This window comes from Eucyclogobius newberryi, unplaced genomic scaffold (assembly GCF_026437365.1).
Source record: "Eucyclogobius newberryi isolate DKJ021-1_F unplaced genomic scaffold, fEucNew1.0.hap1 SCAF_5, whole genome shotgun sequence".
NCBI classification, from domain to species: domain Eukaryota; kingdom Metazoa; phylum Chordata; class Actinopteri; order Gobiiformes; family Gobiidae; genus Eucyclogobius; species Eucyclogobius newberryi.
The window spans coordinates 23,265,016-23,278,133 of NW_027316167.1; the positions used below are offsets into that span (position 1 = coordinate 23,265,016).

General features: G+C 38.9%; 2 protein-coding genes across 6 annotated transcripts; both read left to right on the plus strand.

Annotated features, from left to right (window-relative positions):
• The first annotated feature begins 720 nt into the window (after nt 1-720).
• On the plus strand, nt 721-1,993 carry clec3a (C-type lectin domain family 3, member A). The gene is made up of 3 exons (XM_072465450.1): nt 721-1,122; nt 1,204-1,290; nt 1,582-1,993. Exons 1-3 carry the CDS (start codon nt 1,017-1,019, stop codon nt 1,977-1,979), a joined length of 591 nt encoding a protein of 196 aa, XP_072321551.1. The 5' UTR covers nt 721-1,016; the 3' UTR covers nt 1,980-1,993.
• A 597-nt stretch (nt 1,994-2,590) lies between these two features.
• usp47 (ubiquitin specific peptidase 47) lies at nt 2,591-12,817 on the plus strand. 5 transcript variants are annotated; one of them, XM_072465444.1, is made up of 29 exons: nt 2,591-2,846; nt 3,887-3,943; nt 4,639-4,836; nt 5,316-5,432; nt 5,506-5,659; nt 5,831-5,927; nt 6,002-6,147; nt 6,255-6,346; nt 6,521-6,670; nt 6,776-6,871; nt 6,948-7,100; nt 7,248-7,415; nt 7,491-7,622; nt 7,701-7,777; nt 7,855-7,910; nt 7,994-8,106; nt 8,195-8,296; nt 8,366-8,573; nt 8,680-8,795; nt 8,902-9,021; nt 9,110-9,896; nt 10,201-10,376; nt 10,458-10,538; nt 10,600-10,715; nt 10,998-11,116; nt 11,193-11,323; nt 11,402-11,449; nt 11,545-11,675; nt 11,802-12,817. In XM_072465444.1, the coding sequence occupies exons 1-29, from the start codon at nt 2,802-2,804 to the stop codon at nt 11,980-11,982; spliced, it is 4,167 nt and encodes a 1,388-aa protein (XP_072321545.1). In that variant the 5' UTR covers nt 2,591-2,801; the 3' UTR covers nt 11,983-12,817. The 5 variants fall into 5 exon arrangements, with proteins under 5 accessions (XP_072321545.1, XP_072321546.1, XP_072321547.1 ...); XM_072465445.1 differs by having other exon boundaries at nt 6,255-6,334; XM_072465446.1 differs by lacking the exon at nt 3,887-3,943.
• Nucleotides 12,818-13,118: the final 301 nt, after the last annotated feature.

Below are 13,118 nucleotides of genomic sequence, written 5' to 3' on the forward strand. Positions count from 1 at the left end.
TTTAGGTATCTGTTTGCTTTGACTTCATTTTACTATATTTGAGAGCAGTTGTGGTGGTTTACAGCTGAACCCAAAAGCAGATTCAAAAGATTAAGGCAGGTTTAAGAATTAAAATGTCGCAGGCAGTGGAAGCAGGGAGCAGGCCGAAGCAGGACAATACCAGGAGCAGGAAACAGACAGGAGCAGTAGTTAATCCCCACATTTCACTCTTTATCTATCATAAGTCTTTGCAAAATACTTTTACTTCCAAAATCTTGCTTCCATACTTTTACTTATGTATATATATTTTATGTGATTCTTAAGTAACTGTTCTTAAGTAACAGTAACACAACTAAGTACCACCACTGTTTGTGCTATAAGCAACATTTCGACTCGAAATTAACTGAACAAACATTCAAAAAAGAAAACAACACATTATAGACATTGTTATTATAATTAATTAATTATGGTCGACAATTTGTCCCTTGAGCTTGAGGTGTTTTTTAAAAACCAAAGGAAAAAAAACATGTTTTGAATGCTGTTCTTATAAAGCTCAAATCGCCCCTCCTTTCACCAGTGTACAGTTTTCCCCAAAAATAACTTGAGCTGCTCCAAATTAAAGCACAACTTTAGTGCTACTTTCATTTAAGTATATCACATGGCATTCAGGGTAATATTAAGATTGAATTAACATTTAAAAATGTATAAAGCAATAAAGATATTCTGATAGACTACTGGGTTTTCATAAACACATTTTGTAGGTTTTGTTATTATTGCATCACACCAAAAAATGTGTCAACTGTTGTGTACTTTATCTTCTCTGCATCTTTGGTATTTTGTTTTAACTTACAGATACAGGAAATTTGTTTTTGCCTCTCTCACTTCTGCCTACTATTTGGAAAAAATAAATAAGGGTTTCAGTCAGTGCAGCAGAGTAAAGGAAGCATTATGAAAGGCATACACAGTGCTAGTATATATTGGGCTAACTCCCTTCAGAGCAGTACAAGGTGTGCTACTGTCTACCTCTGGACTCAGGCATGACACGTCTCGTCCTCCCAGTTTTTCTGGTCCTCTACTTCTTTTTGCTTCATGTGAACTTTAGCCTTCCAACTCGGACCAGAAAAGTGTCCACTCGCCAAGCTGGTAATTATATATATGCCTCTAAAAATGTTTGGTGGTAGTATTGTTTGATTTTTCTGTTTTGTGATTTCCATGGGGGTGCAGTTGCAGATGAAGAGGATGTCAAGTCTCAGCTTGAGAGATTGTGGCTGGAGGTGAATTCACTGAAAGAGATGCAAGCACTACAGACAGGTATTTTTAAAGGAAACATTTATTTATATAATTGTATTTGATAAGATTTAGGCTAAACTGGTTCAACCTTTTAAGTTGTGTTCTGTAATTTATCAGAAACTGAAGAAAGCAGAAACACTTGTACAGTACTATAAGCACTGATTAAACCCTCTAGGCTTTTTTTATTTTATTTTTTAGGACAAGCAATATTCATTGTTTAAGAAAATGACCTTAATAAAACATCCATCCATTTTCTACCGCTTGTTCCCTTTTGGGGTCGCGATTAATAAAACAGATGCATATTATTTTCAGTTTGTCTGCGAGGAATCAAAGCTCACAGAAAATGCTACCTCACTGTTGAGGTCCCCAAACATTACCATGAAGCAAATGAGGATTGTATTGCACAAGGAGGAACTCTTGCAACACCAAGGGATCTGATGGAAAACAATGAGCTGTGGGACTATGCAAAGAGGAGCGCCCCGGGAACCAAGGACTTTTGGATTGGAGTTGCAGATATAGTGAAAGAAGGCCAATATATTGATGTCAACAGCCAGCCCATCAGCTACTTTAACTGGGATCGCACCAAAAAACAACCCACAGGAAACAAGAGGGAGAGCTGTGTGTCCCTGTCAGTGGCTGCCCAAGGAAAGTGGTATGATGAAGTGTGTCGCAGTTTGAAAAAGTACATTTGTGAATATATTATTCCCTAGAAGACCATGGAAAATGGTGATTATATCGTTTATCTTAAATGAAGAAATGTATTAAGAGTGTGTGGATCACTGATGATAAAACCATTATTAGTTTATTGTCAGCAATCAGCAATAGTTTTATGTAGCAAATACAGATTTTTTGGTCTAGTTTACATTTGGACATTTTATCTCAATGATCTTATTCCCGTCGCATGAGAACGTTTGTAACAATTTCCTAGAATAAGGTGGATGAACTTTGGAACTGTCAGTTCAGTAATAATAAACAAAAATAGCAATAAAACTAAATTAAAAATTAGCTTTTCAAAGTGCAACTCTGAAACCATGTTAACTGATGTTCTGCAAGTCCACAAAGTATGTTATGCCAACAGCCTGATGAAGATCGCTTCATCATTGCATTCTGACACTTTCATTGACTTGTATGTTGCACATATCAAAGTGGACATTTTTGTGGCTTTATAATATCTTAATAAAGTACCTTGTCAATGCAATGCGACATGTTGTGTGGTAGAATTGTTCTGTACATTTCCCTACTATTTACATGTCGTTTGGTCCTTTAAAGATTGATCGCTACGCACGCACCACGCACGCTAACGATGGATGTGACGCCAAAGTCTGGCGGCCATTTTTCACCATTTATAACAAGACACTTTGTGCTTGTAGTGTAACTCTGTTGCGACCACTTTGTCTATACTTCAAAGTAGAGCTTTAATTTACCTTTTTTTTAAAGCGAACACGCGCGCCTGCCATGTCTACGCGAGTCCCTGTAAAGTTAATTCGCTGACATCCACAGAGGGACAGAAGCTTGTCTAAATTGTCGTGCAAATGGAAATGGTGCCTAGCGAGGACAACCAGTTTGTTCCAAAAGAGGTGAGAAAAACACGGCGCCACTTGGAAACCAGCTCCCATCACATTTTGTGTGCACATAAGGTTAGATATGTTGACAAGTGAAGCGTTTGTTAGTTTGTGCTCTTACTGCAGTTAAAGCTTGCAGCTAGGCCAAATAATGTTATGCTATCATGACATGGCTAAGAGCTAACGAAAGTTAGCTGCTAGTTTCATTACAACATACGATTTTATTTTTTGTTGTCAGCGTTTCATGATTGGGTGTTTTCTAATACTTTTGGCTATTGAAACAATCATTTTGTTCAAGCTCTGTGTAAATATTTGATTGCGTTATTTTTCTAAACAAAGAATACGTTTGTTAACATCGGCGCTAAGCTAGTAAGCCAACTTATCTAGCCAGTAAGATGAAGCTAACTAGCAACCGCTAGGCTTTGAGGAAATGCTGCAATTAATCTTGATGTTTTAAAGTTATTCAAAGACTATGGTGGCATTTTATGTATGTGCCACTTACATTTGCTGACAACATGACACCTCTTGCACGTTTTCTGTGACAACCACGTGCTGGTAGTGTCTCATCTGTTATTTCAGATTGTTTTCAGTTTTGCTGTAAGCCCTGTTAAATTCACTTAGCTTTAGCATTCGCGCATCATCGGTCAACGGAGTTAATGTTAACGTTAGCATCCATTATCTGGAAGTGTAGAGTCCATATATAACACGAAATGTTTTTACTTTAATTTACAATCTGTTGCTTTCGATACATACATTTTGATCAAATTGTTGTGTTGTGTCCAGTAGTAATTTAACGCTAAATTAGTCTCACGAATTAATTAGAGACTTTCCCTTAAATGTGGGTATTCTAGGTAAATGCAAACACAACTTAAGTTTCTTGGATTTGTACAACACAAATAAACGCAATCGATTTGTGCTTATTGAGTCGTATGATTTTGGTTTAGTCAATGTCAGTTGTTCTTCATACATTAAAAACATATTGTGGTTTGCATAGAAGAACTTTTATGCAGGACAAAACGAACTCTTCAATATATTTTTATTATGAATGTTATTAGGGGATGTTTTGGAGTTGCAGGCAGGTGATTTTTGATGAAATGAAGAGGCGCTGCCAGGTACCATTGATGCTTGTCTGATGTAGCATCTACAGTTTGTGTGTCATATAAGAGACCTTTGATTGTCATAACTTGGATAATAATGCATGGACATTAACTGAGCTTGTACATGTAGTTCATGGATTGTGGTTGTCTGTGCCTGGCCTGTTGCAAACGTTTTTTGGAGCAACAGGGATGATTTTAAGTACTTTTGTGTGGCTGCAACTAACATTTTTTTTTTTTTTTGACCAATAAAATGATTCCTTTTTTTTTCAATACATTTTTGGGCAAATACATATTGAAATGTGGTTACTGAAGGCTTCAAGTTGAGAAATATTTCTGAATAAAATGTATTATTGATAATTATATTTTATTTTTTACATTTTTAATTTATAATTTATTTTATAATATAATTTTGTTTTAAAATGTATTTTGACATTTCTTTTAGAGTCAGCATAGTAAAGATTATAATTTTCAAAATAAAATGAGGATTATCTTAATTGTTGTAGCCCTGTATTTTTTCTTGGGATTCGTTTATCCAAATATATATACATTTCACATGCCAAATACACAAAACTGAGCATGTCTAACTATCCTTATGTCTATAGCTATTTCCATGAATGTTAGATTAATAAAACCAAAAAAAGTTTCAGTTTCAAGAGTTTTGGTATATTCTGTGTCTGACTGCCTAATTACTTTTTGCTGTCCTTATGTAGCAGATCCAGAATGCTGCAGATGAGCTGAGAGTACTGTGTATAGTTCAAGACACTACCAGTGTCACTGCCGTGACTGGAAAGCTGACTCTTAATCTGCCTGCCTCCACCACTCTCTCCAAACTTCATGAAGATGTGGCCCATAAAGCAGGATATGTCCCTGGCACCTTCGAGCTCGTGTGGGGAAACATACCAGACACAGTGAGCACAAACTTTGAATGTATAATAAGATCTCAGCTATTTTTAGATTGAATGTTAAAACTAGAATAAACATTTACTTTCTCACCTAACTTGTCAAAAGCAACTCAGAATATTTGTTTTAGTTTGGTACAACCCCCTTTCATAAATGGACCCAGACTAATCCTGCTGCTGACCCAAGCCAGGTGCTGTGCCTGTTGTTATCTCACTGAGTAGGTCATTGGATTAAGCTTTTGTATGTTTCCACAGCAGTGGTTTGCTCACTTGCAGTCTACTTGCTCAACAGTCCTATAGTTTAAAAAACATGTATATAATTAGCTAATTTTCTCTATCTGTGATCCCATCTCTGAAAATTATTTGAATGCGTGTTTAATACCTTTTTGTAAGTGTTTGCAGTTATGTCTGAAAGCAAGCTACTCAAGTAAGTACTTTTAAGAAGGATTAACTAATGTCATATTATGTTGTTTGTTATTTTTTTTTAGCCGTCACTGGACTACACCAGTGATATGTCCCTCATAAACTCTGGGTTTAAACCTGGAGGAAAGCGGAATTGCCTTCACCTTACTGACAAGGATGGAGAACAGCCACACATTGTATCAGTAAGTCCAAAGCATCATTTTCTCAACTATTGTGGACAACATGCATTAAGGTGTTGTGTATTCTGTGTCTTAGGATGAGTCAAGAGCAGCCGAAAGCAGTGGGTGTGAGGACAGTTCACAGGAGCGCTTTATTGGACCTTTACCTAGAGATGGCACTGTGGGGTGCAGTGGTGACCAGAGCAGCCCGTCGTATTCCTACTCCTCCATCCTCAACAAGTCTGAAACAGGTTGGGTTTTACAGAAATCACAAAAAGCATTTTAATATGACCTCTAATTTATTATGGATATATTGGTAACATAATTAATTTATTTTGCATTTGGCACAATTGCTAAATATGCTTGCAGCCGTGGTAAAAAAAAAAAAAAACCTTTTACATTATTTATTATTGCATCTGTAGGTTATGTTGGATTAGTCAACCAGGCAATGACCTGCTATTTGAACAGCCTTCTCCAGACATTGTTTATGACTCCAGAGTTTAGAAATGCTCTCTACAAGTAAGTATACGTCACAATGAAAATCTGAATTGGGGTAAATCACAAATCAAAATGACTTTTTACTCTACATTTAGCTGGGAGTTTGAAGAATCAGAAGAGGAACCAGTTACCAGCATTCCATATCAGCTGCAGCGGTTATTTGTTCTGCTTCAGACCAGTAAGAAACGTGCCATTGAGACCACTGATGTGACCCGCAGCTTTGGTTGGGACAGCAGCGAAGGTGAGAATCGGTCTGACAAAGTGCTTTGAGTGTCATCAAAGGTACTATATAAATCCAATGGTAAATTAATGAAATAAAAACCCATTTTTATCACTTAATGTTTTCAGCTTGGCAACAGCATGATGTGCAAGAGCTATGCAGGGTTATGTTTGATGCCCTTGAGCAAAAGTGGAAACAGACTGAGCAGGTCAGTATTTTTGTAAGTTGCTTAACTTTGATTAAGAGATGACAATTACATTTAATGCATTTTTACACCAAATGTGAATGAGAGAATCCTCATCAAATATAATTTTCCAAGCATTTTCTTTTCATAATTCCAACAAAGGTACATTGTTAATGTGAAACATCTGACAGTCATGCCTTCTTCCCTCAGGCTGACCTGATCAACCAGCTGTACCAGGGGAAACTGAAGGATTATGTTCGTTGTTTAGAGTGTGGCTATGAGAGCTGGAGAAATGATACTTACCTGGATATCCCGCTTGTAATTAGACCCTTTGGAGCCAGCCAGGCCTATGGCAGTGTGGTGCGTTCTAATTCTCATCAATAGAATATTTTTTCTGTCCTTTTGTAACGGCACTCATTGTCTTAACTTTACAAGCGGAACAAACCCTTATGTGTCTTTTGACAGGAGGAAGCTTTACAAGCATTTGTCCAACCTGAAACGCTGGATGGGCCCAATCAATACTTTTGTGAGCGCTGCAAGAAAAAATGTGATGCCCGGAAGGTGAGCAGGGTGAAAAAGTCATATACACAATTGTTCAAAGAGAGCACTGTTGTTTTATATTTTCCTCTCACTTCAGGGTCTGAGATTTCTGCACTTTCCGTACCTGCTCACACTCCAGCTGAAACGGTTTGACTTTGACTACACCACCATGCATCGCATTAAACTCAATGACCGCATGACTTTTCCAGAGGAACTTGATATGAGTCCGTTCATTGATGTAGAGGATGAGGTACCCATTGCACTACTGTTTGACCTATATTTGAACTAAAATAATGTGCATCTTGATAATGGCATAGTGGCATACAATAAATAAAATAGTATGTCAGTCTATTTTATAATAATAAGTATTTTTATTATTCCTGTTTACCTCATTCAGAAGTCCCCACAGACAGAGAGCTGTACTGACAGTGGAGCAGAGAATGAAGGCAGTTGCCACAGTGACCAGATGAGCAATGATTTTTCCACTGATGATTGTGTGGATGAAGGCATCTGCCTGGACAGTAGCAGCAGCAGCAGCAGCACTGAAAGGGTGTTGAAACCAAAGGTAATTCACTAAAGTAAAACCACACGAGTTCCATGGTCTTTCTTTCAGTAATGAGCTGACCATTTTCTGCAACAGAGCCTGCTGACCTATGAGCTCTTCTCTGTCATGGTCCATTCGGGGAGTGCTGCAGGGGGGCACTACTATGCCTGCATCAGGTCCTTCAGTGATGGCCAATGGTACAGCTTTAATGATCAGCACGTCAGTAAGGTCAGTCGCAGCAATGTCCGAGTTGAATAAATAAACACAGTGTTGCTGTCTTTCCACTTTGTAAATATTGTTCCTCAGATTACTCAAGATGATATTAGAAAAACTTATGGGGGTTCCTCAGGCAGCAGAGGCTACTATTCAAGTGCTTTTGCCAGGTTAGCTGCATCTTATGTTGATTTTTGCTTTCTTTCAATGTGATGATTACAAAGTGAAAATGTGTTTCTTTCTACAGTTCAACAAATGCATACATGCTCATTTACAGATTAAAAGATGCCACAAGGAATGCAAGTATGATAAACTATTTTCTATATTGCCATGCTTTATTTATATTGTTTATTGGCTTCTATTAATATTATCCATTGTAAATCAAGAGTATTTTGCTGTGGAAGACTTCCCAGCGCACATAACACGTTTAGTACAAAAAGAAAAGGAGTCAGAGGAGCAGGAGAAGAGACAAAGGGAGATTGAGCGCAACACTTGTAAGGTACAATAAGAGCCTGACCAGTGTAGCTGCAAGATGTATCCTTTTCAAATTTTGGAAGAAACCTTGATGTCTTTTCCCTTCCAACTAGATCAAGCTTTTTTGCATGCATCCTGTGAAGATGATGATGGAGAGCAAGCTTGAAGTTCACAAAGACAAAACTCTCAATGAAGCAACAGAGATGGCCTACAAGGTTTGTTTTGTTTATCATACATTTCATTTTCTTAATTACTTATTCAATCAACTGTGTTCTGTTACTCAGATGATGGAGCTCCAAGAGGTGGTTCCATTTGATTGCTGTCGACTGGTGAAGTACGATGAGTTTCACGAGTATCTGGAGCGATCTTATGAAGGGGAGGAGGACACGCCGATGGGACTGCTGCTTGGAGGAGTTAAGTCCTCTTACATGTTTGATTTGCTTCTTGAGACCCGAAGACCAGAGCAAGTCTTTCAGCCCTACAAACCTGGAGGTAAGTCACTTGTTGCATACAGAAAAACGGTTGTATCGCAGTAAAATGTTCAGGGGATGTTTTTATGAACAGCCCAATATAAATTAACTTCTTTGTTTTACAACAGAAGTGATGGTGAAAGTGCATGTTGTGGATCTGAAAAGTGAGACCATAGCTTCTCCAGTCAGTGTTCGTGCGTACCTGAACCAGACCATCCCTGAGTTCAAGCAGCTTATTGCACAGGTACATTGCTCTTTCATTGTTCAGTGTGCTAGTTTAAATAAGATCTGTGATAAGGCTTGGCTTTATTTTGGTAGACATGTGAAGTATGTATTGTGTGCCTTTTCAGGCTACAGGGCTTTCTGCAGAGACCATGCGTGTTGTTCTAGAGCGCTGCTACAATGACCTCCGACTTCTCTATGTACCCAACAAGACACTGAAAGCAGAGGGCTTCTTCAGAAGCAACAAAGTAATTACTTTTGTCCTCCATGCCTGTTATATCACATTTTTAAAGCTTTAATTTGTAATGGTGATAATAATTTGTTGTTTATCTTAAGGTTTTTGTGGAGAGCTCGGAGACAGCAGATCATCAGGTTGCATTCACTGACTCAGTTCTGTGGAAACTTTTGGACCGTCATGGAAATACGATCCGGCTCTTGGTTTTACTGCCCCAACAGTCTCCTGGCACTTTGGCTAATAGGACGCTTAAGGCAGGAAGTGACTCTGATGTGCCCTTTGGCGACTCAAAGGGTAACAGTAAGTCTGTTGAGGCTATCCTGGAGGAGAGCACAGAAAAGTTAAAGAACTTGTCTCTGCAGCAGCAGCAGGGATCCAGCAACTGTGACAGCCAAAAGAGCTCTCACACCAGTGACTTTGAACACATTGAATCTCCCACTCAAGAGGCAGACTCAAACTCTTCCTTGTGTGTTGCTGTGGACAACAGAGAACTGGAGAACCGGATCAGGGCCGGACCAGGCAGCGGTGTGTCTGACCCAGAGACTCCGTTTGCCTCTGAAGAGCGCTCCGACTCAGAGGTCATTAATGACCGCAGCACGAGCTCAGTCGACAGTGACATCTTGAGCTCCAGCCACAGCAGTGACACACTGTGTAACGCAGAGAGTGGACCGATCCAACTGGCCAACGGCTTAGACTCTCACAGCATCACAAGCAGCCGGCGCTCTAAAGCCCATGAGGGCAAAAAGGAAACCTGGGACACGGCCGAAGAAGACTCTGGAACAGACAGCGAGTATGATGACAATGGAAAGAGCAAAGCAGAAGCCTCCTACCTGTACTTCAAAGCAGAGCCTTGCTCTCATGATGACTCTACGTGGGACACACAAAAATGTATATGTTTAACCTTGATACCTTGTCTTTTTTGTTTACATTCTATATTTAAAGGCACAGTACTTAACTTTTAACTTTATTTTCATTTTGGATGGGTATTATTGCACTAAACATTTAACAAATAAACTGTCCTTACTGTGAGCTGGCTTGCATCTCTACAACATTGAGAAGGAGAATGGGCTGGAGTAATGTTTTAACTTTCCACCCTCAGAAAGTTACATACTGTGCCTTTTTAAGTAACATACTTTCAATGTAGTTTTAATTACGCCAATCTGTTAAATGTATTGTCATTAAAATATTTCAGGCTTGGTGGTTCATGTGGACAAAAGGATAACATTAGCAGCCTTTAAATTGAACCTGGAGCCTTATGTTGGAGTTCTTTCCACACAATTCAAAGTTTTCCGAGTCTATGCCAACAACCAGGAGTTTGAGAGTGTGCGACTGAATGAAACACTTTCATCATTCTCTGATGACAACAAGGTCAGGGTTCTGGAGCATGTCTTTTGTGTCGATATTTGTTTGTCACATGTGTCAATGCTTATATTGAGATGTTCACTCTAGATCACCATACGACTTGGAAGAGCACTTAAAAAAGGCGAATACAGAGTGAAAGTGTATCAGCTACTTATAAATGAATCCGAGGTAAGGAACTCAGGTTTGTCTCTTCATGAACACCCTGTTTAAAAACTCTTCTCAATCACAGCCTTGCAAGTTCTTGTTGGACACTGTGTTTGCCAAGGGAATGACAGTCAGACAATCCAAAGAAGAGCTCCTTCCTCAGTTAAAAGAGCAGTGCAAGCTCGACCTCAGTATTGACAGGTAAGGTGCTGCATATTGTCAAGAGTCTCACATTAGTTAAGAGTCGTATCATACTAATTAAATGTATAAATCACTCAAAACCCAGAAAATATACAATGAAAAAGCTCATTAAAATGTATGTAATTTTTACTGTAATGCGTCAAGAGCACCATTGTAGGCCACCTTTTGTAATTCCAGAGATGGGCCGTGATTTAAACTATTTATCCAAGAGAAAACGGTCTATAAAAATCAACTAAATGTAAGGAAAAAGCATAATATGTTTTTGTTGTTTCTTTTTCTCAGAGTTCGTCTCAGGAAAAAGACATGGAAGAATCCAGGAACAGTGTTTCTGGACTACCATGTCTACGAGGAGGACATTAGCATCTCTTCCAACTGGGAAGTTTTCTTGGAAGTCCTCAATGGTAGCATGATTAAGATGATTACAAAATCATCAACTTGTATTTGTTTCTCAATTGCATGCACGCCTCTGTTCTTTAGAACCAGAGAAAATGAAGTCTATGTCGCAGTTGGCAGTTCTGACTCGTAGATGGAGCCCTGCCACAATGAAACTTGGTTCTTTCCAGGAAGTGATTCTGGAAAGTAGTAGTGTTGAGGAACTGAAGGAAAAGGTAAGCAACACATTTGGTCATTCTTATATTATGCTGTTTACAGTAATTGTATTAAAATTATTCTGTATACGTTTGCAGCTAAGCCATCTTGGTCAAATTTCTCTTGAAAATTTGGAATTTGCTAAGGTATGATTCTCCGATTTATATGGAAGATCAATTACATTGTCTATAATGCTTTGCTCGAGGCTTCAGGACTGGTGTGTCTATGTGCCATTGTCCAGGGAAGAGGGACGTTTCCTTGTGACATCTCTGTGCTGGAAATCCATCAGGATTTGGACTGGAACCCCAAAGTCTCAACTCTGAACGTGTGGCCTCTCTACATCTGTGATGACGGCGCTGTGGTTTTCTACAGGTAACAGTCCAGTGAACTTCTGACGTTCAGAGATTACTTTTCTGTAGTTTGGATAGTCATTCAAGCTTGTTTCTAACTCGCCTTAAATGAGTGTTAGATTTCTAAGTTTCTCTCTGTGATCTGCAGGGACAATACAGAGGAACTCATGGAGCTGTCTGAAGATGAACGCAGTGAGTTGATGAAGAAGGAAAGCAGTCGTTTGCTGAAGACGGGCCAGCGTGTCAGCTACTCCCCACGCAAAGAGAAGGCCCTAAAGATCTACCTGGATGGAGGCCCTGCCAAAGACACAGGGCAGGGGCAGGATTGAAGCACAAGCTTTACTCCTGGACTCTTGGGCTGCTACAGTGGAGCTGGACCCGGTGAGAACATTGGGTCCACAATGTCACACACTTCAGTTGCTTTTGTGAAGCTGGTCTCTTGCTCCCCTTTTCTGAGTAGAGGATTAACTCTGTACACTCTAGTGTATTTTACTGTAAAGTTTAAAGGGAATAATCATCTCTGAAAGCATCATGGTTGTACAGATAAATCATTTAACTGCAGGATTTTGAGGTGGATGCCGGTGTTGGGACTGTGATATTGAGCCACAAGGTGTCCATCTTTATTGGTGTCATTTTATCCATTTAACCTTCTCTTTTACCTTTTATTTATGAGAGACAGGTTGATTTAGTATTGTCTGTTTTTCATGCAGTTTTGTTTGCTCATTCCTAAATTATTCTATAGTATAACTGAATCAGCATATCTGAACTGTATGCCAACAGCACACTTCAGTATATTTCCTTAAGCAACAATCCAATCAACATGATTGTAGCTATGAAATCATTCTTCATTTTTCTTTATCTGTACTTGTTTTAATTTAGAACCAGAATGTCTGTTTCTATGCCATGTGATCTGGTTGTCTCTCCACGCGTTTCTGACGGCACAGTGAGGCGTAGTTCATCTGCTGCTGCTTCTAACGCCACAATGTCGTCTGCTCCTGCTCTGAGGAGTAGTTCAGCGTCGCAGTCCCCTGGGTTTCTGATGCTGCCACCAGCTATTCACTGTAGAATGAAGCCAATATATACATTTGTTTGTTGTTCATTTCTTTGAAATTAAAATCTTGTGTGAAATAGTTTGATTTTAGAAACTAATTAAAATGTTTTTTTTCATAGGTTTTCTGTCTATTGCAGTACAACTTTTTTTTTAATCATGTGGAGGGCCATAAACTGGTGATCATTACAATGAATCATTCAAATAGGTGCATTTAACACAGCCACCAGGCCATTCAGGTCAATGGGACACATTGAAATGGTCCATAATGTGGCTTGTTACACACAAAATCAAAATGACCATGACCGTACAGGTCAAATACATAGATCAAAGCTTTACAAAACCAAAAAACTGACAATAACAAGTATTACACATCGAGTCTTAAAGGACTACAGCAATAAGGAGGCATACAACAGA

What these genes read in the sequence shown, in the direction of transcription:
- clec3a (XM_072465450.1), top strand. Translation starts at nt 1,017, where the DNA reads ATGACACGTCTCGTCCTCCCAGTTTTTCTGGTCCTCTACTTCTTTTTG. An exon ending in AGTGTCCACTCGCCAAGCTG is followed by an intron (nt 1,123 to 1,203) that starts GTAATTATATAT and finishes ATGGGGGTGCAG; the next exon opens with TTGCAGATGAAGAGGATGTC. An exon ending in GATGCAAGCACTACAGACAG is followed by an intron (nt 1,291 to 1,581) that starts GTATTTTTAAAG and finishes TATTATTTTCAG; the next exon opens with TTTGTCTGCGAGGAATCAAA.
- usp47 (XM_072465444.1), top strand. Translation starts at nt 2,802, where the DNA reads ATGGAAATGGTGCCTAGCGAGGACAACCAGTTTGTTCCAAAAGAG. An exon ending in AAAGGGTGTTGAAACCAAAG is followed by an intron (nt 7,416 to 7,490) that starts GTAATTCACTAA and finishes TTTCTGCAACAG; the next exon opens with AGCCTGCTGACCTATGAGCT. An exon ending in TTGAGCGCAACACTTGTAAG is followed by an intron (nt 8,107 to 8,194) that starts GTACAATAAGAG and finishes CCTTCCAACTAG; the next exon opens with ATCAAGCTTTTTTGCATGCA.